General features: G+C 46.6%; 3 protein-coding genes across 7 annotated transcripts in view; 2 read left to right on the top strand and 1 right to left on the bottom strand.

Moving 5' to 3' along the window:
* The window catches only part of LOC148501798 (prominin-1-A-like), a 158,826-nt gene extending 153,716 nt beyond the window's left edge, over nt 1-5,110 (top strand). The window contains exon 25 of the mRNA XM_088449980.1: nt 1,586-5,110. Within this exon, the coding sequence (XP_088306106.1) occupies nt 1,586-1,637 (52 nt within the window). The 3' untranslated portion in view covers nt 1,638-5,110. The remainder of the gene's footprint in view (nt 1-1,585) is intronic.
* Nucleotides 5,111-17,707: 12,597 nt separating this feature from the next.
* Nucleotides 17,708-20,450, bottom strand: HPS6 (HPS6 biogenesis of lysosomal organelles complex 2 subunit 3). The gene has a single exon (XM_088449981.1). It carries the CDS (start codon nt 20,369-20,371, stop codon nt 17,843-17,845), a length of 2,529 nt encoding a protein of 842 aa, XP_088306107.1. The 5' UTR covers nt 20,372-20,450; the 3' UTR covers nt 17,708-17,842.
* A 124-nt stretch (nt 20,451-20,574) lies between these two features.
* Nucleotides 20,575-25,068, top strand: part of ARMH3 (armadillo like helical domain containing 3) — a 154,842-nt gene continuing 150,348 nt past the window's right edge. For 2 of the 5 annotated variants that reach the window (XM_088449983.1, XM_088449982.1), the window contains exon 1: nt 20,575-20,794. The gene's annotated coding sequence lies outside the window, so the exon portion shown is untranslated. The other 3 variants (XM_088449984.1, XM_088449986.1, XM_088449985.1) reach the window with 3 other exon arrangements.

The raw sequence follows: 25,068 nt of genomic DNA on the forward strand, positions 1-25,068 counted from the left end.
AAAACAATTATTCGTTGATATTAGTATGTTTTATTTATAAAACGCCAACATATTATTCAGCGCTGTGCATTGTTTGTATCAGGATCCACTGAATGACCTGAAACAGAAGGTAAAGATGGCACTACCCAAGTGAGCTTACAATCTAAGAGGCAGTCTAGGATATTACTGTACAGTATACAGAAAAATAAAAGGGAACACTATAGCTTTAAGTACTGTGGTGAGGTCAGACGAGAGCTGCTAGCGTCCGGCTGATTTGCATCAGCTGGAATATACCTGGAATAATCTTGGATATACATAATACAATCTAAGGTATGGATCAGGAATGTAAATATGGTGTACCCCTTGGGGCACAGAATGTGTACAGCAGGGGGTTTGTTTAGGCCAGAGGGACCAGTTTGTAGATGTCATTGGGCCCCTTCTTCAAAAAATACCACCATTAGGAAGCAAAATTAGGGTGATGGAGCTCATATGAAATCTCTGTAGCTGATGTCCCAGTTCGACACCTATCTTAACCCTCTTGTCGGGATTCAGCCGATATTCCATTGATGTTAATGCTGTGCCGCAGAGATTAGGAGTGACAAATGGCTGATGTTCGTCACAGGAGCCAACAAATCATAAAGTCATTTTTCAGTTGCAGATCTGTGTCATTGTACTTTGTACTTTGTAAGGCGCTGCGGAACACTTGTGGCGCCATATAAATAAATGATAATAATAATTTACAATGGGTTTATGAGTGGATGAAGTGCACATAGACTTATGGCAATAGTGCAGCCGTTCCAATTACCAACAGTCGGGAAACATCCCTGAGTAATTATAATATATTTTGCTAGAGACGGCACTTGTTGCAGTGGTGGTGAACTAGGTTATCGCCGCAATTTACTAAAAGAGGTTCACCAGGCCAGCTGAGCGACAGTCTGCTCCCCCAGCGATACTAGTGGGCAGCGGTCAGGCTGAAATTATATATCTGCCAGGCACTCTGGAGCTCTATGCTCTTGCTTAAACTGACTTAGTCGGCGTAGAAGATAGTTACCGCATATTTTCTCGAGGATGATGATAGAAGATGTGATAAACAGGAAGAAAGGGTTTATTAACATCGTTATTACACGTATATTAAATGGTTTTTTTTTTAAGACACGACCTCCAGTGAGGTGCACACTGTACATATGACTCAGCAATGCCAAACCACATCGGTGAAGTATGGGCCCATTTGTAGATAAATCCAGAGGGATGCCTACATCCTGTGTGGCAAGCCTAATATATAATATATAGCTCAATAAATCTGTGTTTTCCATTAGGTGTAACCAGTGATCATAATACAGAAATAGGATACTGCACCTGCCAATATGTTCTGACCTCAGGCCGTGACCATAATATATGCGATAGCACATCCCATGTTGTGAACCATTGGATAAACAGAATAAGAAGTCACCATGAAGTTGCGTGACCGTACAAGTGCCAAGGGCAGCAGAGAGGCTTATTAAAAAGACTTGACGTTGTCATGGTTACTAGGACAGCCATTTTTTTTTTGTGCAGCTACGAAAGGTTTGTAAGAAATGAAATTGGATTTTTTTCTCTCTCTTTGCAGGACTTCTACTTCCCAGCAATTCCTAATTCCTCGAGCGACTGCAAAATCATGAAGTGTTTGATTATGAAGATATAATGCACTACTCAAAATGGCTTCCAGAATCCATTTCCTCTCAAAATGGCTTCCAGACTCCATTTCCTGTGTGAACCACATGAAAATTATTTGCATTCTCCTTTCTCAGAGGTCATATTTATTGATGAAATCGTGATCTATTTATTTTCTAACCATTTACTTTGATACACTGGCTGAGAAGAATCTTGTATGGGTGAAATCAACCCACAAGAAGAAAGAACCATCATCAACCATATCTTCCAATTTTAAAATTTGTTTACAGGGTGGAGGGTCTTCTCTGGTTATTTTTTATTTAAGAAGTGCGATGTATATAGAGAGAGAGAGAGTATGTATATGGACTGTGCTGCTGGAGCCACCAAATGAACCCGGACTGCTGATGGGAACTCTTGACAGCATCTAAGAAGCCACATATTGTACATGCTTTTGTCTCTTGGAAGATATATTGCTTGGTTTAATGTGAACATTTGTTTTAGATTATTATAATTCAATACTATATTTGTTTTTAAGTGAGTTATAAACACGGTCCATTTATGCAGTATCAGCCATCGTGTCTCTATGTACTGTGTCGGCAACCATTTTGGGGTTTGAACCAATAGTCAGGACCTCTGGATCCAAGTCAGCTGACAGAATGCATTCTAATCACTGAAGATGGATGAGAATGCAGCCTAGAAATTCACCAGTCAGCCCATAAAATGGCTTTATTAAGTACAATAGCGGGTATAGTTTTGTTATGGATGTATCTTTTATTTTGTTTAGCAGATAAGTGCAGTTAAATCTCAGGGTTTCCAATTAAATCCCCACAACATATAATGTATTCTGATTGTATGAGTCGGTACTGCATGTCAACACACAGTGTGGACTGAACAAAATAACTTTTTCTGAGATTTACGCTTTCGCTACTGCGAACGCTCACTGTTCGCAATAGCGAAAATATGCTAATGTCTTACTAAGCTTACCCCAAGCATAGGGACCCCCACTGCTGCCTTCTCATATCCTATCTCCGATGATGCGCAACAGCATAAACATCAGGAACATCGATACAGATCGGGCAGACTCTGAGTAAAGAGTGACCTGTCACAAACACTGCGGCTCTCCTGACACGCTGAGAGCTCATGCTGCAAAGGAGATCGCAATGGCTAAGTTATGCACGCCCATGAAACGGACAGACACGCTGGCTTTTCCTTAACCGCACCTGTTACCTCCCTCAAACGTTGATTACCTGTCACTCGGTTTTGCGAGTGAACCCTCTGTGCAAATGTGAGCACAAACCTATCGCTGCGCGAGTGCAGTATGGCTTTCACGCATGCGCAATGGCAAAAAAAATAAAAAATCGCTCAATATGCGTAAATATCGGCATTGCGCAAATCTCTGAATCGGGCCCAAATCGTGAATAAAGGATATGAATGCACTAGGAACAGTGTTAATACTCTAGTTCATGTATAATTGATAGCTGCACTCACCGGCGTCACTAGGGGGTTGCGGGCCAAGGCAGGGGGCTGCCAAGCAGCTGCTGCGCTGAGTAAGCAGGGCTTACTCCGTGGAGCAGCAGCTCCTGGGCAGGGGAGCCCCCAGACTCTCCGCTGCCTCTAAGCCCCATTGAGTGCTGTAAACGGACATGTGGTCACGCCCCCTCCCCCAAGAGTGGCACACTTGAGTGGCTGTGGCTTCGCTGGACAAAGCCACGCCCCCTTATGCACACGTGCCTCCGACACGTGACAGGATCCCTGACCCCCGCACCGGGTGTCAGAAAGGTTAGTGATGCCGCTGGCTGCACTCTCTTGCTATTGGTTCATCTCACAAAATGGCTGCCTTCGCTGTGTTGATATGTGCAATGTTCCCTACCCCTTGGCATACAGTATATGTAATGTCCCCTACATTTTGACAGAACTTTAGTAGCTTAAGATGAAATATACTGTTGAGCAGATAGCTCATTTTAAGCAATTGTTCAGAGTACGTCTCACTTTATCAAGTCATTTACGTTTCCAGCAATACTGTAGGTATTAAACAGAATATATGCAGACTAATGGTGCATACACACGGTCAGATTTTTCTTCAGATCTGGACGATAACGATTTCAAAAATCGTTCAATCATTCATATCTGAAGGAAAATCTGACATATCTGAACGTTGCGCGTTCCCGATGGTCAGATAACAATAGCTGGCATCTGATGTGTTTGCAGTCAGATTTGGACGATTCCATTCATTTTAATGCAGTCAATAATCGTTCATAGTTCAAATCGTTGGTCAAATCGTTCATCTGACAAATCTGACCGTGTGTATGCTCCATTACGTGTACTAATAGCGTAAAACTATTTACTGGACATTTTACATAGACCACGTCTGTCATTTCTCTGACTGGCTAATTCACTTTGGCGGTTTTATTATGTTACCAGTTTTTATGGATATGTTGAACTTTTAGTTTTTTCTTAAATTCAATTTCTACCGCAGATTTAATTTGGAGACGCGTGCTTGTGTATTAGTCTATGAGCTGATGGAATGCAACCCACATACTAAAGGGGCCTGGGGCACATGTCTTTGTTTTTATTGGTTTAATAAAAAAAAAAAAAAAGCCTAATTATATTACGCTGGCCCCTGCCCGAGATGTCTCATGTGATTCTCATCCTGGGATCATTTGTTAGGTTTTTTTTTTTGGGAGCTTCAGATATTAGGCTGTATGGTTTCACTCCTGGTTGAAGTCTTAAGATGTGGGCACAGGAAATGCCAGCAGGCCCACATCCCCCTGAATTAGAGCCACTTAAAGCCCCTTATTATTATTAACTACTTATGTTGTTTGTTAGAAAGAAAAGTGCATTGTGAGGGTTAAACACTATGGCACGTGGAAGATGCTTAACTTTTTACATGGCCCAACCACCAACTCAGCCGTGACCCCATGAATCTATCAACCTGTGGAGCACCAGGTGCTGTGAAACTACTAGTACCAACATACCCTCGCAGCTGGGGCTTTTAGTTTAACAGGTTGTACAGCCTTCATCTTCCCTGTCCATTGTATTCCAGACTACTCTAAAATATGGGGAAGGGGGGCAGGGAATTTAAGTTTGACAACCGCTGGCTTATTCTGTGTTACGTGGGTTAAGAGGTCCCGCTTTTATTAAATGTCCTTCCATCCCCCACATATAATACTTTGTAGACGTTATCTTTACCATAGCACCTTTAGTACCGTCTGGAAACACAAAACACTTTGGCAGGAACTCTGTAACGTCTAGAAGAAAGATTGTCATTTATATTTTTATGTCAAACTCTATTTTATGATAATACTTTGCTAAATTAAAAAAAAAAGTCATTGGAATTCTGGAAGACAATGTTGCTAATGGATGCTGCTTTTTCCAATGCTAATTCTCTCTCTCATATATATATATATATATATATATATATATATATATATTTGTTACTGAATGAATTTGTAAGACAAATAAATTGTGCCGTGTTTGTGTGCTGTAGCTCCTCGTGGTGTCATTAGTACAGGTCTGCTTACAGTATGGGAGAATTGTTTAAGGCAGTGGTTCCCAAACTTTTTTGAATCACGGCACCCTAGAGTTTCAAGGCACCCCTAGGCCAAAAGTTTGCTAATGAGAAATTCAGAGAAGGAAATGATTAACTAGATTGTGCTCACCTGTCATCCTTAGGCTCAGTTATGTGGTGGGTGACAGGTTTGCGCTTCTGTTTGTCCTCATATTTACGCTACATTGACCATAAATTATTTGATTTGGTGCTGGACCACCAACCTGAGGCACCCCAGGGTGCCACGGCACACAGTTTGGGAACCACTGGTTTAGGGGCATGGCATCGGTTTCTATGAAGGTCAAACCACTTTCCCATATTACAAAACCAAAAGTGCTCGAGACGCTGTGAGTCATCGACCTCTAAACGCATTCTGAGCGGAGCCAGAAAGTCTGACAGGTCCGATTTTTGCATTTTCCCAGCACTTGACATGTACCTGTAATGGTAAAGAAGGCAAGCGAAACATCCTCTGTACAAGTGATGAAGGCTGTCCAGAAAATGACAGAGCAGGCCTGGCCAACCTGTGGTTCTCCAGCTGTTGTGAAATCCAGCATGCTTTACCAGCTGATTGGTGGGACTTGTAGTTTCACAGCAGCTGGAAAGCGACAGCTTGGCCAGTCCTGTTATAGAGAACTAATGTATAAAGACAGAATGCCTTCTTGGTTTGTGAAATACGCCAAAAAATATTTTTTCTATTCTCTGGTATGTTATCTATAGCATCTATCAAACGTTATATATAAAATACACATAAATGACGTTATTGTACTAAGCGAACAAGTTGTCGGGCATTGCAGTGCATCAAGGGCCGTCCACAAATTACTGCTGGCAAAGTGCATCTAAAACCTCACACATCACGGTGTTCTAGGACATTTTTAACACAGTTGTTAACATATGATCCATGACGTAACATGTGTGACTCTCCAGCTGATGTAGCACCAAGTACCCGGATACCGTGCCACGATGAGGCACCAGATTTCCGGGCTCTTGGATAAATAATATAGTATTTTGATTTTCCAGGAGGGTTTGACACACCTACAATGGTGGGGGTTGGCTCGGAAAAAATTGATCAATTAACATTTGTTTGCTGGCAACTCAATTTGCATTAGACCAATCAAAATCTTAAGTCTCTGTAAAGGATCCCAGCACATTTGTGCTACGTGGAAGGTTTTAAGTAAGGCTTATATGGCCTGATTTCCACATAAGGAAAAAGAATATACTGCGCTCCAATATTAATTGTAGGGACACAGGGAAAACACAGATCTCGTGAGTATTCAAAATTTAATTGAAGATTTGTGCCAACCACAGTAGCAATATAAAATAATAGAAATTGGATATGACAATACACTCCAATGGTTGGTTATAATGAAATTAGAAGTAGAAGTAAAAAATTGTAAAAAACAATATAAACCATAAATACACAAAAACGGGACAACAGAGGAGTTGATCAGGCTCCAATATTGTGTCACCAATATCACTTGTAAAATTCACTTAAAATCAATTAACTGGAGAAACAATGCTGTATTGAAGTGTGTACTAGAAACCAGGTAAATATATGAAAGACCTGATATATGTATTATGTACACACTCTCCCTATGTATAGGAGGACCTCGATGTTAGTGGCCCTTCACTGAAATGAGCCAACCAATATATCCATTGCACGTATAATGTATCCAGCTATATATGAAGCTTACAATACAGTCTAATGTTCTGTGATGGGATATAATAGTAATGCTGATCCTTTTGTGATCTATTATATAGCACAAATGTTATTGTACAAAATGAAATCAAGGCCAGTAGTGTGCTTGTAGATGAACCAGCACTATCTCCGAGTGTTGGAAAAAATGTACCTTGGGCGGCTCAGCGTGGTGAGCTAACAGCTGACATCTAGCAACAGTGTAACAGGGAAGTTATCCACTTTAATTAGCGTAATTCATCGACTGGAGGGCAGATGTGATGTTATGCTGATAAACAAGAGGCTGGTATCTCCTCCCGTCGGAAGGCACCTCCGTCTCCTGTGCCAGAGCAGACTGTGGAAGCCGCTTGCAGAAGTGCGGCTGACAGCGGGGACGTAAACTCCCGTCCTTGTGAGCCAAAGGACCCTGACAATGGAGCCGCCAGCAGGCGGTGAAGATAATGGCTCCCCGTAAGTCAGTACCAATGGTGCGTGCTGTTAATCGTGTAGTTCAGTAGCCGCATATGATAGATGACAGCGCCAGCCCAGAGACTTGTTGGCCGAATATGTCAAACCGGTTTGTGGTGGTCAGCGGAAAAAGGTCTTCATATAGGGAGATACTCCAGTAAACTGTAGAGAGCAGCAACGCGTTTCGGATACTCCTGTATCCTTTTTCAAGCTGAAATGCTCTCCTGTGTTCAGTCAAACACCTATATAGCGTCCAGGTGGAAATCATTGGATAATAGGGTAATTGTTTTTAACCCTTAGCAGTTTATTACAACAAAAGTATATAATATATTGATTTTTAAATATAAACAAGGAAAAAAGAAAGGAGAAGAAAAAATTTATATATTTTTAGCACTGTAGTGTAGATACATTCTACAGTGCTACATGACTCACATCCATGTTAGTAACAATTAATCAAATAAATATTTATTACCAATACATTAACTATAATCGGCACATATAAATGCAATGCATGCACACACATATGATAATCACACATGTATACAACCGCACACATATATCCGTGTCGAGGGTTGTAAACCCAACGTCCCAACAAAAAACAAACGAACATGAGGATCAATAAAGTTATATATATATAGTATATTAATCATGTGTGTGTATATATATATATATATATATATATATATATATATATATATATAGATATAATCAGCGAATATATAAATAAATAAAGAAAACATATTTTTTTATGAATATAATTATAAATATGAATACAGTAAGTGCATTACTAACTAAAAAAACATTGCAATGTATACAGTAAAACTATTCTAATATCGCCTACATAAACAGATGAATAAATAAATTATCAGGGAGAAGATAACATATAATTAATTGATTAACGTACTTGATAGCTTAATATATATATAGATAAGATTGCATGTAGACAATTCTACTCTTTCACTAAAAGTGAACAGATCAAATAAACAAACCAGATGGAAAACATTCAGTGGAATGGAATAACCAACTCGGGATGGCGTAATGAGCCTCCTGAGGGGAGGAGAGCAGAGAAGACAGCCGTCTCCTTGCTCTCCCCGCCCCCTTCACCGGCAGCAGCCAATCAGAGGAGAACAGGGCATATGCATATTTCCCGGGTCACTTCCTCGTGACTGCCTGCTGCTGCTGCCCCAGTGCCCCCTCCCGCCGCAAAGGTGACCTGGCATATGCCGGGTCCTTTACTGTCTGCCGCTGCCCCAGTGCTCCCTCCGCCTGCTTCTATCCCAGCCTCCAGTCTCCTCTGTCCTAACCGCCCTCCCTCCTCCTTCACCCTCCTCCCTTGCACAGCCCCACAAGCAGCAACGAAGATAGAAGACAGCGGCCGGTGCATGCGCAGAAGAGGAGAGGCTTACCTAAATAAGAGGACCGCAGGAGAAGACGGCATCGCCGAGTCCTGGATACCGGTTCGCATTGCAGGACAGGTAAGTATACATGAATTGCTACTTAGACAGGGCCGCAACTAGGGGGGGGGGGCTAAGGGTGCATGTGCACCGGGTGCCAGATTTGAGGGGGTGCCGAGAGTTCAGAGATGTCTGGTCCGGTGATGAGGTAGTATGCGTTCTAGTCACACTCACTGTCCTGGTTCCCTGATTGCTGCATACAGTATATTACCCCTATGCTGTCACTGTTACAGCAGTGCCTCCTGGGTCTGTCACTTCGTTCTCTGCCTGGCTCAGTCCTCAGCTTCCCGTGCTGGCTGACAGAAGGAATTCTCCTGTTCACAGTCCTGACTCCTGGCCACAGGTGGCGCGCTCCCCGGAGTTAGGCGCAGGGTCCGGGTTCACAGACCATCCCCAGGCACAGACACCAGGGGCCGCACTGTACTGCTGCGACCTGTGCTGCGGGTTTATCTTTTCTGGGAGCTGGCACTGATCAGGTTAGGGAGCTCCTATAGCAATGTCTGTCTGACCTGCTTGTTATACTCAGACACTCATTTAACTTCTGGGGGCACAACTGTGTTGCACTTCTGTGACAAGGTTACCATGCAGATCACCAAGAGATGGGCACAAGTGCCTCTATTTTATACAAGTTTCAGACTAGTATCAATATGTATTGTCTTGATGATTCAGTGCTATCTAAAATGATGTATACTGTGTCATGGCCATGATTAGAGTAATCTTGTATTCACTAACAATTTAAAGCAGGTAATCCTGCAAGCACATTGACATGTGTATCCTGAAAACCATTTTATTGTATAGGGCAGGGCCGGGTGCCAGATTTGAGGAGTCAATAGATATGGCGAGGGCACGAGCGCCAAATTGTTCTCTTGCCCCAGGTGACAAAAATCCTAGTTTCGGCCCTGACTTAGACAAGCTACAGTCAGGTGCATAAATATTGGGACATTGACAGAATTTTCATATTTTGGCCTCTATTAACCACCACAATGGCTTTGAAATGAAACAAACAAGATGTGATTTAACTGCAGACTTTCATATTTTAATTTGAGGGTAATTACATCCCAATCAGGTGAATGGTGTAGGAATTACAACGGTTTCTATATGTGCCTCCCACTTTTTAAGGGGCCAAAAATAATGGGACAAACTAAACAATCCTAAATCTAACTTTCACTTTTTAATACTTTGTTGCAAATCCTTTGCAGGCAATTACAGCCTGAAGTCTGGAAAGCATAGACATCACCAGACGCTGGGTTTCTTCCCTGGTGATGCTCTGCCAGGCCTCTACTGCAAATGTCTTTAGTTCCTGCTTGTTCTTGGGGCATTTTCCCTTCAGTTTTGTCTTCATCAAGTGAAATGCATGCTCAATCGGATTCAGGTCAGGGGATTGACTTGGCCATTGCATAGCATTCCACTTTTTAGCCTTAAAAAACTCTTTGGTAGCTTTTGCAGTATGCTTTGGGTCATTGTCCATCTGCACTGTTAAGCGCCGTCCAATAAGTTCTGAAGCATTTGACTGAATATGAGCATAATATATAAAGACATATACCATAGCGTAATAAAATCAAAACATTTATTTCAAGTACAATAAGTAAATGCCTGTACCATATATAAAAACAAAGATTATCTGAAGGAGAACTTGTCCAAATTCTCTATAGTCCCGACATCAGAGGGATTGCGGCATTAACCTCAACGCGTTTCGTCCTTGTGCAATTTCCTGGACTTCTTCAGGAGGATAAATTGTAAGTATGCAGGTATTACCTTTGTATACATCTAACTAGCCTTATTAGGGGTGTGTGTACCGCCAAAAATGCAGTCATAACCACAAACAGGAAGTTAACTCACTGCCTGCTAACTAATCTCATAACCCACGTGGTCTCTAAATGTAAACAAAGCCGCGTGCTTGCGGTTCCTAACTGAATAGTGCCATCAAGTAGTGGGGTTGGGGGGAGGGTTAAGGTTAGGCCAGTGATTTTCAACCTTTTTCAACTCGCGACACACTACACACGATTTTAAAATTGCCAAGGCACACTATCCGGCGATGCGGTGTGCGCGGACTATTGAAAAAAAACACACTACATTGGTTCCCACAGGAACAAAACAATCCCATTGGCTGGCCTCCACACAAAAAAAACAAACAAAACCCACATTGCTCCCCACAAAAAAAACAAAAAACACAACCATACCACATTACGCCCCACAGAATTGCTCCCCACAGAAAAAGAAACCTATGGCTGGCCCCACAGAAACAAAAACACATTGTTCCCCACTAAATAGTCAAAATATATGGCTGGATAACATATGGCTGGTTCTCACAAAAAAAAAAAAAAAAGACATGACTGGTTTCCACGAAAAAATAAACTATGGCTGGTACCCACTAAGAAGAAAAAAATGTCTGGTCCCCACCGACAGACAAAGCCCACATTTCTTCCCCCCTTGTCACTCACACTGCAGCAGGATCGCGTGCGGGTGGGCTTCTAGGCAGACTGCCGGGCGGGAGATAGAGAGTGCGGGCTGGCTGTTTGGCGCCGGGCGGGAGGTAAAGAGACAGAGCGCGGGCTGGCTGATTGGCGCAGGCTGGCAGAGCGAGCTGGAGGGCAGTGGACAATGCGGCGTGCGTGACCTGTGATGTCACGTCGCCGTGTCTTTGCAGGTCACTACCTGGGCGCGCCTGAGTCTCCCAGAGGAGCTCAGCGGCCCGGGATGCTGAAGTACAGTAAAATGTGCCCGGTGGCTCTGACAGCCCCGCGGCACACTTCACAACCGGCCACGGCACACTAGTGTGCCGCGGCACACCGGTTGAAAACCGCTGGGTTAGTCACTAAGGTGAAGTTAGGTTTAGGCACCAGGGAGTGAGGGTTAGGGTAGGAAGAAGATTAGAATACACTTGTCAGTCAGTATTCTAACCCTTTTAGGATGCCTGCGTCAGGATTCTGACCTCTGGCATCCCGTACCCATCCCGACTAAGCGCCACTGGAGCAGGTACTGAAGTGAATGGCCAAATATGCTCTGTAAAGCTCTGCAGAATATGTGAGCGCTACATGATTAATGGATAATAAATAGTGCAGTTCACAGGGGCAGCGACCATGCACATAACCCTCTCTGAAGGGCTACATAGGGATGGCTCACTAGTTTATATGGTTTAAACTCCTACCACATCGGGCTGGACGCCTCTAGCTCGCTGGGCTGCCAATATTTACAGACTTAGAAGTTTAGGTGCTTTTCTACACCTGTTCTATCACCAGCGATCTGTGGGGAAAAGATAAAAGCACCGCTCCCTGCCAGATTGCATAATAATGAATTTATAAGCCAGCAGCACTATGCACAGCCAGTATAAGAAGACATACTCCTGTTCTCAGCATTACACCCGCCTCCTACTGTATACAGAGCAGTGGAAAGCACCAGAAACATTAGCCAAGTAACTGATAAACAGCAATTCTGTATTTAAACCACTGACGAGGTGCCCAGGTGGCATTAGGTGAAACCGATGCGATTTCCTTTTCATCCCTGTGGCTGAAAGTATAGTGGGGGGTGGGTCGGCAATATTCTGTACAGACTGCTGCAACATATCATGTGATAAAACAGATGTCAGGGAATGTGAAAGCACAAGCTTGTCATCATCCACTTTTATAGTAAACCTGTTGCCACCACGCAGAGGCAGTATACATAGATATGCCTCCTCACTAACATCTGCCTCCGACTGAACGTAAAGGCTGCATTCAAACTGATAGTAACTCAGCACCCATATTAGGGCTTATATGGCCTCTGAAAAACCTGCAGTGCTGGGTATAGTAGTGCATTTTACAATAGAGCAGTAATATAGAAATGGCAGGAAATGCAGCCCAAGACTGGGTACAACATATAAACAGAATATAGTAACAAGGGGTTGGGCTAGGGAAGCAGGCGATCAGAATCCTGACAGGATTAGGATACCGACACTTGCAGGTAAGTATCCTACCCCTCCTCATCGCCTAAACCTAACCTGCCTCCACGCAGCCTAACCCTAAACCCACTCCCACAGCCTAAACCTCCCCCCTAGTGCCTCCTCCTAACCCCAATACTTACCTGCAGGATGCTAGCGTTGGGATTCTGACTGGTGTCGGGATTTTGGTGCCGGTATTCTGAGCGTCGGCAGCAGGGATAAAAAATACATCCCAGTAACAAGGATGGGTTCAGTAATTATGTTGACGTTGTACAGGTCAGCATGTTGACAATGCATTTATAAAGTAATCCTAACCCGTAACGTCGGCATTTCAAGTCAACCTCATAACTGTCGAAATTAATGTCAACACCGACATGCTGACTGCACAGCACAAGGGCACTTAGGCGGCCAACGTGCAAGCAAACAAGAGGAGAGAGGGACTTACTCACAAGAGCTTACAATCCCTCGGCTGCATCTATGATCAGATAAATTGTCTAGAGCCGACAAGAGCACTTTAAAAAAAAAATTTAAAGCAGGGACCACAGTAAGCGCCCTTAGATACTTTATGCTGCTTAGCAACAATACCCATTATAGCACCATAATATACTTGTCTATCGCCCATATTTTCCATTTGCAAAGATCCAGATGTGCTTGTTATTTTTAAACAATTATTTATCCAGGAGTCTGTTGTAAGAAAAGACATTGCCTGTAGGTGTAATAGATAACGTCAGCATGCACAATCTTGCCCATGATATATATCTGCAGACTGTGGAGACTTAAAGACACTGTATTTCTATGAAGCAAGTCTGCCAGACTGTCAGTCACTGGACAAGGGCCTCTCTCATATTTGCAACCCCATCGTACACTTTAAAACTTTGCCAAACTTTAATAGTATAAAAAAAAAAAAAAGAAAAAAAAACTTACTAAAATACATAAAACGAATTAACTTTATAGAACACAGCACACCCCTAATGTTACCGCAGCCACTGTGACCAACTGCACCAGCTCTTGTATAGGCACAGGTACCACTTTGAAGTACAGCTCTGCCCCACGCTGGTTTAACATTATTTTCTATTGCCATCTGAAGTCAAAGCTGCCAAATATCAGCGGTTTTGTAAACCTGATGTATAGTAAATCTGCACCTGAGTTACTGTGACAGCACTGGGCCTGCCTCCGTGTATGACTCCACCAATCCACACTGTGCATTCCTACAAGTAAGTCTCCCTGCATGTCAGTCATTGTCAGTTGGGGTGAAAGATAGCAAGGAAGACATTGTTACAGTTGTACATTAATATTCTGACTATTCGGTGTATAACATCCATCACAATAATAGATTATAGATATTTTTTTTTTTTCCATTTTCCTCAACAGCAAAAAGTGGTTTCACTGTTTAATATGATGTATTGCTGAAGTCTGATCAACAAACATTTAAGCTGGGTACACACTGGAGCGATGTCAGGCCGATTTGCCATTTGCGTAATAAATCACCTACATTGCTCAGTGTGCACGCTCAATGTGCAGGTGCCCGCGGGATGTTGGTGACGTCGTCAGGTTTGACGTGTTGCACATCAAACCTGATAACGCTAGCGATATAGTGCACATGGCCTAGGTGTACAGCCGGTCTCCCAGCGTCGGGAAAATGACAGGCGTCTAGATATAGACGCCTGTCATTTAACCCTCGGTGGGATAAAGCAGTCGGGAAGCTGGCTGTAGGGATTAAGACAGCCGGTTTCCCGATTGCATCCCGTACAGCCACCACTTCCCCGTCCCAACCAGTGAACTTAAAGATGGTTGCTCTAGTGTGTACAGGAGCAACTATAAATACTATACGATCAAACGGCCATGGACAGTCAGGGGGGAGGTGTAATGTGCAGTCTCTTCATTCAAAGACCGCACATTACACCTCCTCCGTGCGGTGCAGGGGAGCATGCAGCCTATTGCTATAAAGCACAGCAGGGTGTGGTATGTATTACCGCATGGCCGGCGGGTCAAATCCCGACAGCGGCTGCCCGATAGAGGAGGAAATCCCGATCGTCCCCAGGTAAGTATAAACTAACCTATTTTTCCCCCTAACCCTCCATCAGGGTGCCTAACCCTAACCTCCCCCCCTGTGCCTAAACCTAACCCCCCCCCTTCCCCGCCGCCTAACCCTAAGTCCCCGCCGGGGGTGCCTAACCCTAACCTCCCGGGGGGGTGCCTAACCCTAAGTCCCCCCCCGGGAGCCCTAAACCTAACCCTCCCCCCCCCCCCCCCCCCCCCCGCGGCTGTCCGCTGCGGCGCCCGGCATCCACTCGATCGGGATGCCGGGTGCCGGTCTCCCAACGTCAGTCAAATGATGGGCGTCTAGATTTAGACACCTGTCATTCGTCCCTAATCGGTATAACAATGTCTGGAAGCCGGCGGTCGGTATTTAGACCGTCTGCTTCCAGACTACATCCCAGCACAGCAGCCCCCCATTCCAACACCCATGGTCTTGTCAGATAAAACAGCACAGCCCGAACCCATGCAATACACAGTTGCTTTTATAGGCATGCATTTCCCAGCACAAGTGTTCTGGGGTCACATGTGAGGGTCAGAAGAGTAGAAAACACACACACACACAAGGCATGCCAGTAACTTGATTCGCATCTAACATGCATTTTGATTTTTGTTTTCCAGAAAAAGGACATTTCTTGCAGGGAGTCTGGAAGGGCCTCTACTCCTGCATCAAGTCACATCTCACATTATTGGTATGAACACTATAAAGCCAGCACTCACCAGAGCCCATCAGGGCATAGACGCTGCTGGTGTGGAATGTTGAACATCAATGTGACATTTGTTTGCTCTGTGAGAATAGGAAAAATCACTGTAACCTCTATACGGTAATTACCTCCCACAGCAGAATTATAGACAGAAGTACCTGAGAGAGGAGTTATGTCCTTATTCATCAATTCACGTATAGGTTCTGCTACTGTAGCATATATCAATGCTTTTATATACGGAGAGGCTTTATATAGAAGCTCATACCAAAGCATGTATAACATGCAACTACGGAGACTGCATGTGCATCCAGTGCACATTACACGCATGTTTTCCTGTCTACAGTGCAGCCCTATGTTCCCAGCTCCACGTCCTTTAAAACCTAAGCACTATCCAGTAATTGATTTTAGCTCAAAGTTGCCAGGAAAAGATGCCATGTTTTCTTATACAGTAACACATAATATCTCTCTCAGTTCAATATGTTCCAGGCAAGTCTGCGTTTCCCTGTAGGTAAACTTACTAACAGGCAGTCTCCCCTATTGTCTGGAATATCAAAGCACAGTAGTAGCACTTTGCTACGCAGTACAAGCCGTTATTGGGTCAAACATATTACATTCGGTCATGGCACGGGAACTAAGGGGCTGATACAGAATTGGGAGTAATGCAAATAAATAAACCCAAGAAACTTGACATTAGGGCTGGACGCGAGTGTTAGGCGCAGCATTACCTGCAGCAACCCTGATAATCACGTGCACTAGGACGCGAGAATGTGGCCATGGAAACCAGTGCATGGCTGGTAGCGCAAACAATTGACTTAGCTCCCGGCCACGTTAGACTGAAGCTAATTTTCTCACACAATTGAATATGTCCCCTTAAAGTCTTTCACCTAGTAATATAATGTACATATATAAAATGGCTAACTCAACGGTATTTACATTTTTGATGTCAGTGGTTCTTTAAAGTTACTGCCAATGCATTGTGGGAAAACAGGTCAGAACACACAACCAATAAAGTCACCCCCATTTAGGACATGAGATTCAATATGTAAACCTCACAAACTACATAACATCATCAGTTTTTCTCTCTTTGACAAACTAAACACGATTTACCTTATTTTCCTGTTTGTCATGACACAAAAGGTATAGGCATGCACGGTGCTTGATATGGGTAGCCCAATTGAAAAAGGCATTAGTGGATATCAGTATTTTATATTAGAGCCTTATAAGGTTTCATCTCAAACCATCCCCTCTACCTTGATAATGCACATTAAGGCCTTCATTCAGAGGCGGCCGTTCGGTCTACGACCGCCTCGATGTTTGTCAAGTGCGCATGCGCACGAGGGAGCCGGCTCCTTCGTGCACATGCGAGACCCGCTACGACCGACAGCGCCGGTCGTAGCGGGTCTCTTTCCAAAGGGGGCGAGCTGTCAATGTTGATTGACAGCTCGCCCCGTTTGGAAGGCGGGCCGGGGTGGCGGTAGCCCAAACGGAGGCGTTCCCATGGGAACGCCTACCATTTGGGGGAGGCCCCACTGACATCACTAGTGATGTCAGTGGAGAGTTTCCGGCTCTGACAGAGCCAGAAGTTCTCCGGGGCTTACGACAAGTGAGACCCTACCCTAGGGTCTCGACGTAAGCCCCAATGGTCTCTGACCATCGCGACCATCACCCTAGCGGCCGTTAGAGCTGTGGGTGTAAACCCACAGCCTAACGACAGAAACAGAGGCAGCCGGTCAGGATGCAAGCGGCCGCCCAGTTTCTGAGCGACCATTTGCATCCTCCGACCGCCTCTGGCACTAGGTCTACCCTTCGTCTACTGAACAGGTTTCCTTATGACAAAATAGAAATGGAGTTTTACAATTAAAATCATTTATTTCTGTTAACACTGTAAAACACTGCAATATGGAAAAAAGTGCTTAGCGTAATAGAGAATGCATTAATTTATCCATAAGAGGGATACACTTCTCATTTCAGTAGGCAAAAATGTGCGTTTCTAACTGGCTGGCAAACATTACAACTGGTGCTCTTATCCCATACACCAGTAACATAGAAGAGTATGTGTTCTGAGCTTGTTTAATAAATATAGATACAATTACTACCTCAAACTCATATTTGTAGCATGTACTGATATTTACTTACAGGGGCGGGTGAGAAGAGAGGCCGATACTAGGTCTCCCTCGGTCATAATACTGTATATATCACACTACAACAGTAAAACCACAAAGAAACTATAAAGTAAATAACGTGGCCGAATCACTGAGATGGGCTGAAGTGAGTTGCAGGTTGAAAAAAAAAAAACGTAAATGGAAGACATAATACTGGACTTAAATACAAGAAAAGCAGAGTGTTAATAAAACAGAGTCCCTACCACCACAGAACGTACTTCAGAAAAAAAAAACAAACAGAACCTCAGTTATATTATTTTGATACAGTAGAGAAAGCAGCAATTTCTGATGAATTAGTAGCATAGATGTCGGTGGGAGACAGGTTGCCCCCGTTTACTAAAGGAAGCTGTGCTACAGATTTGTTTGTCCGCAGTGGGGTAACCGGAGGAAAAGTTTGGGTTGTAAAAGTCTCATCTTTCCCGACCTGGCTTTGTAATACTTTATTTAAGAGTGGTTTGAGCAAACCTACAGTGAAATGTACTCCATCATTGGAAAACGGAGGAGGATCTGTCTGGGCTTTGGGCATGTTCTGAAGGACAATGCGTAAGATGTCCGAAGCGGTCATCCCTTCAGGGCAGATCTCACAAAGCTGGTTGACGTAGGAATCCAAGTGTCGGTTTTTCACAAATTCTACAAGAAGTGTAATGAAGATGTCCTTTGTGATAAGTGGACTCAGTTGAGAGAACCTTTGAGTTTCCTCCATAACCCTTGACCAATGCTGGAGACCGATCAATATATGAATAGCTTGTATGATGGCCTGGGGCCTCCCGCTGCCCAGCAGAAGCTGGACCTCCAGGTCAGTATTAGTGTTTGCTTTGATTTTATGCAGGACGGACAAGGCCCTTTTATACAGCGGCACACCCTCGCAGGTATCTTTGGTGGAAAAGTTCCAGCAGAGGCTCGAGCAATCCTGGGCGTGCTGAACAAAAACAGGGAGCCACTTCGGTTTATACGTACACAGAGACCGACAGATTACCTCAAACAGGGGATAGACTCCATTATGAGAGCTGTCCCTGGATTCTGGAGGAAGGGTGCTCAGGACCTTTTTCCAGAGGTCAGCGGTGGCCCTGACTATAAGCTTGCCATCATTGCTCTGCTGAAAGTGAAAGTTATTTGTCACAGACATCCAGGCAGCCTTGGGGAACGTGCTGAACAGGGAGTTTATATACACTAAGCTTTCTCTGTCCAAATCCATCTGAAGAAGGCGGGTGACCTCATGATCCACCAACTCCTCACAACGCTCCTCAAGATCCGCGTCGGAGGCGTTGACGATGCACGCTTTGAGAAGTTCGAGACTAATAAAGGCCTGCAGTTCATTGTTCATATTGCTTAGCAGCTCTGCGTATTTCTGCTGATCCTTGGACAGGCTGTTTTTCTGGTAGCTACTGAGTATGGCGGACAGAATAATCGGAGCCTGGAACATCCCTTCCTTCTTAACCGCCTGCACAGTGAGCTTGGCGTTACTCAGACTTCTCCTCTGGTAGTACTTGCAGGCCTCTTCATAGACCATCTCGAGCTGCACTGACTCGGACCGGCCATCCTCCTCCATGCTGGCAGAGCAGCAGATCTTATAAACGCCGGTTTTAGTCAGGAGCTGGGCGTCTTCCGTATCCAACACAGTCGCAAAAAACAGCTCATCCACGTTCCATAGCTGCTTGCCCACCAGTCTCCCAGTGTGAACGCCGACGAGGTACAGAGCTGTATCCACGGCACATGCCAATGTGCCCCCAAATAAATGCATCTTGATATGCGATCTATCGGCGGCGACGCCAGTTTCCATGTCAAATATGTGCCGGACAGCTCCGTTCTCATGAATCAGATATATCCGGTGGTCGGTGGTCGCCAGCAAGAGATGGCCAGCCTCGGTGACCACAGAGTGCAGCACGACCAACGGTGTCCGACGCGCCAGGAACCCCACGTACTCCGCCACCAGCTTTTTATAGTCCACCTCACCCTCGGCCAGGCACGTACTGCAGATGGCTCCCTCGGGGACGGTAACTGTGGTGATTGCATCTTCCACCGGGGAATAGACCAGGAGGGGGTGAGGGCCGGCATTGGCGGGCACCATGAAGACCCCGTGTCGGTGGGAGCAGAGTAGGGAGTACCGGGGGCTGTGATGGAGGACGATCTTCATGCCGCCCAGGGTCACCCGCTGGCCGCACACCCTGAGGGCTCTCCGGCAGATGCAGTAGGTGAGTGGGCTGGAGGAGTCCTGGGGCCGGGATGGGGGTCTCTCCTCGCACCACACCAGCTCCCCATCCCCGCTGCAGCACACGGAGCACACCCGGGCCCGGGGGCTGTTACACAGCTCCAGCGATTGCAGCAGCTCCCAGGCCTGGCTAGAGGCTGTCCCCCGGGGAGGACACCACACCTCGGCCCGGCCGTCTTGCCACACCAGGGCCAGCAGCCAGTCCTGCCCAGGGCACCGAGGGAAGAGCAGCCCGCACAGGGTCGGGGAGGGGGCCGGCCAGCTGCGCTCCAGGCAGGCCCCGGGAGGGGTCGGGTGGTGGGCGGCAGGCAGCCGCGGGAAGGACAGCAGCCGCCTCCGAGGTGGGAGCCACAGGAACAGGTGTCTGCGGTCCGGGCTGCCCAGCACCCGGGAGTCCACCGGCGGGGAGCGCAGGACGTCTCGAATGAGCTGGGGCCGCCCGAAGTCGCTGTAGTCTGAAAGCAGCTCCGGGAGGCCCGGCTGCTGCTGCGCCATCTCCAGGGGGGGATCGGGGCTGTGTCCCCGGCTCACTGCCTCCTCCTTATCCCGGCATCCGAGCAGAGCTCCGGGCATCGGTCACGGGACCAGCCAACCAGCCCCCGCCTCGCTTCCGGGTCACCTGTCAGGGGAGGAGCCTTCTCACGCTGATTCGCTGGCTGGAAACAGCTTCGGCCAATGGCCCGCGGCTCACGTGACACAAGAAACAAATCAGGGTTTGTTATTGTTATACGTGGGCGTGTCCGGCAACAATATTGGACGTTGCCGTCAGCATGAGGCGTGGCAGGAGCGTTTTTTTTCTTCTGGTGGAGCATACCATGATCACAGCGAGGGCGGGGGGGAGGTGCGCAGGCAGCCGGCTAGCGCTCGATGCAGCGAAGGTCTGAACACCCCCCACCGGTGTGTGACTTTCACGGGTTCCAGGCATGCAACCCCGACTGAGGGACAGCTGGAGCTGCGCTGACTGCGGAGTGTGACTGCGGGGGGTCCTGTCAGTGGGTGAGTACTGTGCGGGGACCCGGATGTTAGGGCGCTCTGCGGAGGTCCCGGCAATGGCGCCGCCCACAGGAACGCTGCAAGCCCTGAACGCTGCACGGGGAGGTGTGTAGGCCGCACCAGGATGGGGAGCAGCATGGAAGGGATGAGCCAGACCTGGGCATGAGGGAGGGTCTCTGTCCCCGTCATCACCATGGCTGCTGGGTGTCCTTCTGAGCAATAGTTGTGATACATCCTGTCACTCGGTAACAGGGGCTTGTAATGTAAAGTTATAAGGGGAAACTCTGCTGGCTTTGGGGGGGGGGAGGTCACTAGCTATAACACTGCTGCTGTTGCAGAGACCACCATGGGGTATCAGGGAATCGCTATGATTTACCGCCAGACCCATGTCCGGCGGTTGGAATCCCGTCAGCGGCATCCCGGCAGAGGAGGAAATCCCGATCGTCTAAGGTAAGTATATACTAACCTATTTTTACCCCCTAACCCTCCCTTAGGGGTGCCTAACCCTAACTCCCCCTTCCCCGCCGCCTAAACCTAAGTCACCCAGGGGGGTGCCTAACCCTATGTCCCCCCCCGGGGGTCTAACACTAACCCCCCCATCCCCCTAGCCTAAACCTAACCTCCTGCGGGGGTGCCTAACCCTAAGTCCCCCACGGGAACCCTAAACCTAACCCTCCCCCTCCCCCCCCCCCACCCCGCGGCTATCTGCGCCTGGCTTCCATTCGATCGGGATGTCGGGCTCCCGTTGTATGTCTGACAGGCGTTGGCATATCGACGCCTGTCTTTAGACCCTTGCCGGGATATGACAGTCGGTAAGCCAGCTGTCGAGATTAGGTCCGCCGGCTTCCCGACTGCATACCGGTATCAGCCCCTTGTCACTGGGGGTCCCACTAAGCTCAGATACAAGTTGTTTCATATTGGAAAACCCAGGGGCGCAGCAAGACATATGGGGGCCCTATAGCAAAATTTCCACAGGGGGGACCCCCCCTCCCTGTGCAAATTATTTAGCAGTTTATCCATTTTGACATGTATGTATATATTTAGCTAAAATGCAGGATTAAATGGTGATTAGCGTATCGTAAATATTATAAACAAATTCTATATATATTATATATATATTTAGTTTATGTTATTATTATTATTATCCTTTATTTATATGGCGCCACAAGTGTTCCGCAGCGCCTTACAAAGTACATAAACAAATAATTTGACAACTGACTTACAGTACAAAATAGGTCAAGGACATGGATAATATACATTGCTACATTAGTGACCATAGTACATAGATAATGCAACAGAGCGTAAGCAACCAAGTGTTAGGTGCCCTGGAGGGGGGTAAGAAGTAGGCGAAAGTAAAGTAAGGAGAAGCACAAGAGGGTAGAGGCCCTGCTCGTCTAAATGGTAGGGGCAGACAAACAGGTGTGACACAGATGGGGTAAACGGAGGAAGGAGCATGTTGCAGCAAGTTAGGATGGGTGCTGGAAGGCTTTGATGAAGTAGTTGGTCTTGAGAGCCCGTTTGAAGGATTGTAAAGAGGAGGAGAGTCTGATAGGGAATGTATATGATAAGGTTATGATTCACTAGTCAGTGAGGAGAGACGGCTGGGACAGTGACAGCAGACGTCCTGCAGCAGCACTCTGGTGACCATAGACAAGCCTGGGCTCAGGAGATGGCAATCTAAAGCTGGGTACACACTGACGGCCAATATCTCTGGTGCCCCCGGCCAGTGTATATCAGCGATTGTCTGTGAACAAAGTCGTTCACAGACATATCGCGTCGGCTCTGCTGCACGTCCGATGGCAGATATATCTGTCCATCGGCAGTGTGTATGGGCGGTCTGCCGACCGCCCGTACAAATGCAGCAGAGGCCCTGGTGGAGGGGGGCAGGACACGCCCCCCCAGCCAGCTGGACCCGCAGACAGAAGCAGATGATGGTCGTTCAGTGCACAGATATATCTGCAGACACACTGAGAGGAGAGGACCAGCTCACAGAGGTGGCCCTGCAACAGCCGCAAATCCCTGCACCTACTGTAGTCACGCCCCTTGCCTGTGAGTGGCAGCTGGTCTGCCAAAGATTGGAAGTGTGTGTACAGTGACACAATCTTTTCAGCAGATACAGATCTGAGATCTGCTACACAATGGGACAGGTGTGGAGGCAAATACTGGGTGTTGAATCTGCATCCAGGTCTCCAGTAGTATTGTGTCAACAGTCTGGTCTGGAGTTGGATCCCCAGAGGTTTGGACAAGTGTGTACCCATCTTAAGTCATGCAGCGTCATATCAAATGAATACATTGCTTTATCCATTGTTTCTAAATTAAATACTGCAGATAAGAGTGATGTCTGAAGGGTTAAGGGTGACAGGCCAATGTTTGTTCTGTAGTCCTTACCTGAAGATGTTACTCATTCTCTTTCTGAAGATGTTGCTGTTCAGGACCTTATTGGAAGATGTAATCCAAAGTCCCTATCAGTATTATCTAAAGTCGCTTATATAAAGCAGGAACTACTCAAGAGTATCAATGTAGGACACAATGTCACCACAAAATGGCTGCCAGTAGCTGGGCATCCTTTATATAGGGCTGTGGCCTGCATTGTGACATCACAATACATGCAGGCAGCAGCTAGAGATGACTATAGCCACAAAATGGCTGCCAGTAGCTGGGGCATCCTTTATATAGGGCTGTGACCTGCACTGTGACATCACAATGCATGCAAGCAGCAGCTAGAGATGGCTGTAGCTTAGATCAGCTCTGGGACCTACCTGCTATATTTACTGTATATAACATCAGTAAACGATTGTGAAGGCTGGTGCTTCCGTGGTGAATCTCTGATCTTCACCAGTGACCCCTGCATGGGGATTTGGGCTTTGCAGATGCCGTGCCTCCAGATGTGGTCGAGCTGGTGCAGGTACAAAGAATGATCATCAAGCTGGGTCTGGTACACAGTGGATTGCAGGAGGAAAGTCAAAACAAGCCACATACAGATAATACTGGGTTCTGAAAGAGCTTATTAGTTTCCCAGGAGAGATAGAAAATAGAGTACCCATGACTGATCCTTATATTACTCCAAATGATAGGGGAGGTGTGGATCAAGTGAAGCGAACTCTGAAAGAACGACTTTATAAGTAAGATGAGAATGAGGCTAAGACTGACCTGGAGACTTGGGGATTGTAGCTTTTGGATGAGATGACACTGTAAAACCATCGGTTTTGCGTACAGCCAGTGGTGTATCTAGGGATCCAAGCGCCCCAGGCAATGTAATGGACTGGTGCCCCCCTCACCCCCCCCATGCAGTTCCCCCAGTAGTAATCCCTCCTATGCTGCATTGCCCCAGTAGTAGTCCTCCTGTACAGTGCCCCAGTAGTAATCCCCCCCTATGCTGCATTGCCCCCAGTAGTAGTCCCCCTGTACAGTGCCCCAGTAGTAATCCCCCCCCTATGCTGCATTGCCCCCAGTAGTAGTCCCCCCTATGCTGCATTGCCCCCACTAGTAGTCCCCCCGATACAGTGCCCCCAGTAGTAGTCCACCCTATATACTGCCACCAGTAGTAGTCCCCCCTATAAAGTGCCCCCAGTAGCGGCCACCCCCCCCAATATAGTGCCCCAGTAGTGGCCCCCCCCATACAGTGCTCCCAGTAGCGGGCAACCCCCCATAAAGTGCCCTCAATAGCAGCCCCTATACAGCCCCCCCCATGCTGTGCCAGGCTTACACACACGCACTCGAAAAAAATAAATAAAACTTACCCGATCCCCGCTCCTGACGCGACCGCCGCTGTTCGCTCCGAGTCCCGGCTCTTTTTTTGCACTATGGGAGAGACGTCATAACGTCTCTTCCATCACCCGCTGCGGGGGGAGCCGGAAGACGGCGCCCATGAATGAGCTCCAGCCGGCTCCCTCCGTGGACAAAGCAGCAGCCAATGAGAGTCTGTCTGACTCTCATTGCTGGCTGCTATAACAAACCTTTCACTAACTGCAGCCTAACCCTAAAGCCGGGTATCCACTAGCAGATATTAAAGAATGATTGCACGATTACGACATCGTAATTGTGCAATCGCTCATTAATCGGGCATGAATTGGGACATGAAAATGACCAGTGATGCATGCTTCTGCTGGTCGTTTTCGACATCAATCATCGCCTGAACGTGCTGATCAATCTGTCCTTATCAGTGATGAGGGCGGGTGCCTACACTGAACGACATATCGTTCATCGTAGGCACTGCAGGGGAAGAGGAACGACTACGATTTACAATGCTGTAATCGTACTGTCGTTCCACTATCTGC

Source organism: Taudactylus pleione, unplaced genomic scaffold (genome assembly GCF_031769625.1).
Source record: "Taudactylus pleione unplaced genomic scaffold, aTauple2 ptg000502l, whole genome shotgun sequence".
Taxonomy (NCBI): Eukaryota; Metazoa; Chordata; class Amphibia; order Anura; family Myobatrachidae; genus Taudactylus; species Taudactylus pleione.

Coding starts and splice junctions, on each gene's coding strand:
- HPS6 (XM_088449981.1), bottom strand. CDS start 20,371: ATGCCCGGAGCTCTGCTCGGATGCCGGGATAAGGAGGAGGCAGTGAGC.